This window comes from Austrofundulus limnaeus, unplaced genomic scaffold (assembly GCF_001266775.1).
Source record: "Austrofundulus limnaeus strain Quisiro unplaced genomic scaffold, Austrofundulus_limnaeus-1.0 Scaffold159, whole genome shotgun sequence".
Taxonomy (NCBI): Eukaryota; Metazoa; Chordata; class Actinopteri; order Cyprinodontiformes; family Rivulidae; genus Austrofundulus; species Austrofundulus limnaeus.
Genome location: NW_013952561.1, coordinates 250,909 through 252,575, shown reverse-complemented (window position 1 = coordinate 252,575; position 1,667 = coordinate 250,909). Strand labels below are relative to the sequence as shown.

Below are 1,667 nucleotides of genomic sequence, written 5' to 3'. Positions count from 1 at the left end.
GCTAAACATTCTCTGATTATCAAAATGCGTAATATTTTCAGTTAAGAGAACAATAAATTAAAAAAGACGAAGACTATTCTGTTTATTATCTGATTTAGAAGGAAGATAATGTCTCTCTGAAAAGTTAAGGTGACCTGAGGTGGCCTAGATTCAGTTCTAAGTGGGACAGAGTTTTGTCCCTTAAAAGGCCCATCAGAGGACTGCGAGTCCAAGACAGTTTCCTTGATAATTTCACTCGAGGTGACCCCTACACATTAAATCACAGTCCTATAGTGCTTCCTCAGATTTAAGCAAATATTTTACCGAAGTTCAGTTAAGTTTTGTACTTTTAGTAAATTATGAAAAGGCAAAAAATTTGAACAAGCATGATAAATTGCCTTTATAGATTTCAAATATCTAAAAAAAAAGATGGAGGAACTCTGTTTTTTTATTAGATAAACATGCAAATGATCTGACATAAAAATCTATTAACATTTTAAAAAAATAAAAGTTCTATAAACATTTCTAACCACGGCATGTTCTGCTTTAATCTCTCCAGGTTTCTAATGGTTCTGGCGTGTCTCATCCTCAGTGTTCTCTCTACCATTGAGCAGTATCATTCCCTGGCTCACACAACGCTATTTTGGGTGGTGAGTGTAACTTTTAAATTTAAAAATAAAATAAAATGAAAGGGAAAAAAATACTTAATATATGTTTAGTTTTACAATAAACTGCATTGAACTAACTTATAAAGCTTATGTTCCAGGCATTATAAGGACWGCAAACACTGAACAGAGACCTAAAAATGTAATTTCTAATCCTGCCAGCTTCTCTTTATTGCATTGATTACAGCCGTTAGCTTTTCCTCCTCCATATCTTTGCCTCTGATCTTCTGGTTGACTTCCATCATGGCTCAGCAAATTAGTTCTGTCTGTTTTCATCTGACACATGCAAACAAGGCTTAGTTTGATTTATACAGTCCAGTGACAAAGACATTGAGTTGTTAGAAATTTATTATTGGAAATAAGACAGAGGTTATTTCATAGGACAKATTTGTTCAAGCGCTCAATCAGAATAAACAGAGATGTTTACATTTTATTAACCTTCAGTGATGTTTTCACAATATCTCGTTAAAACAACTGGATGCTTTTTAAGAAAATYATTGGATGAAAATGTACTAGTAGCAGCTGAGACTTGTCAACAACACACATTTGGAGTGGTGACATATTGCTAGGAGTCTRTTTAAAATTTTGCCATTCCCTATTTGATATGGCTTTGTCTGTTAGCAAAATATCTATTTACACCTTGACTAACTAAACTTGAAAAAAACACAAGAAGTCTATAATTATCTCAATTTTACAGATAATGTGCCTAAATCTAATGAGTGTATATGTAGCTCAAGAGTTATTATATAAATGCTGGTCATTTTGCATGATGTTTGCTTAACATGTCAACATGAATTGTTGGAGTCAAGCATGTCTGTTAGCAAAATATGAACAACTGGACAGACTTTAATAAACCCTTCAGAAGGTAATTGGTGAATGAGTAAATAAAATTTATGTTGTAATAACCGAGGACCATTCACAACTCATACTATGTTTTCAAGGTTTAACCAAACAAGTTTGTTTGTTAATTCCCAACATCATAAGATGAAAAAAATAAAAAATGAAAGGCAGTTGATGTATTTA

The 1,667-nt window shown here is 32.6% G+C and overlaps 1 protein-coding gene across 1 annotated transcript in view; it reads left to right on the top strand.

The window, feature by feature from the left end:
* kcnq1.1 (potassium voltage-gated channel, KQT-like subfamily, member 1.1) overlaps window positions 1-1,667 on the top strand; it is a 78,903-nt gene that overhangs the window by 16,367 nt on the left and 60,869 nt on the right. The window contains exon 2 of the mRNA XM_014016982.1: window positions 539-629. Coding sequence (XP_013872436.1) covers window positions 539-629 — 91 coding nt within the window. The remainder of the gene's footprint in view (window positions 1-538; window positions 630-1,667) is intronic.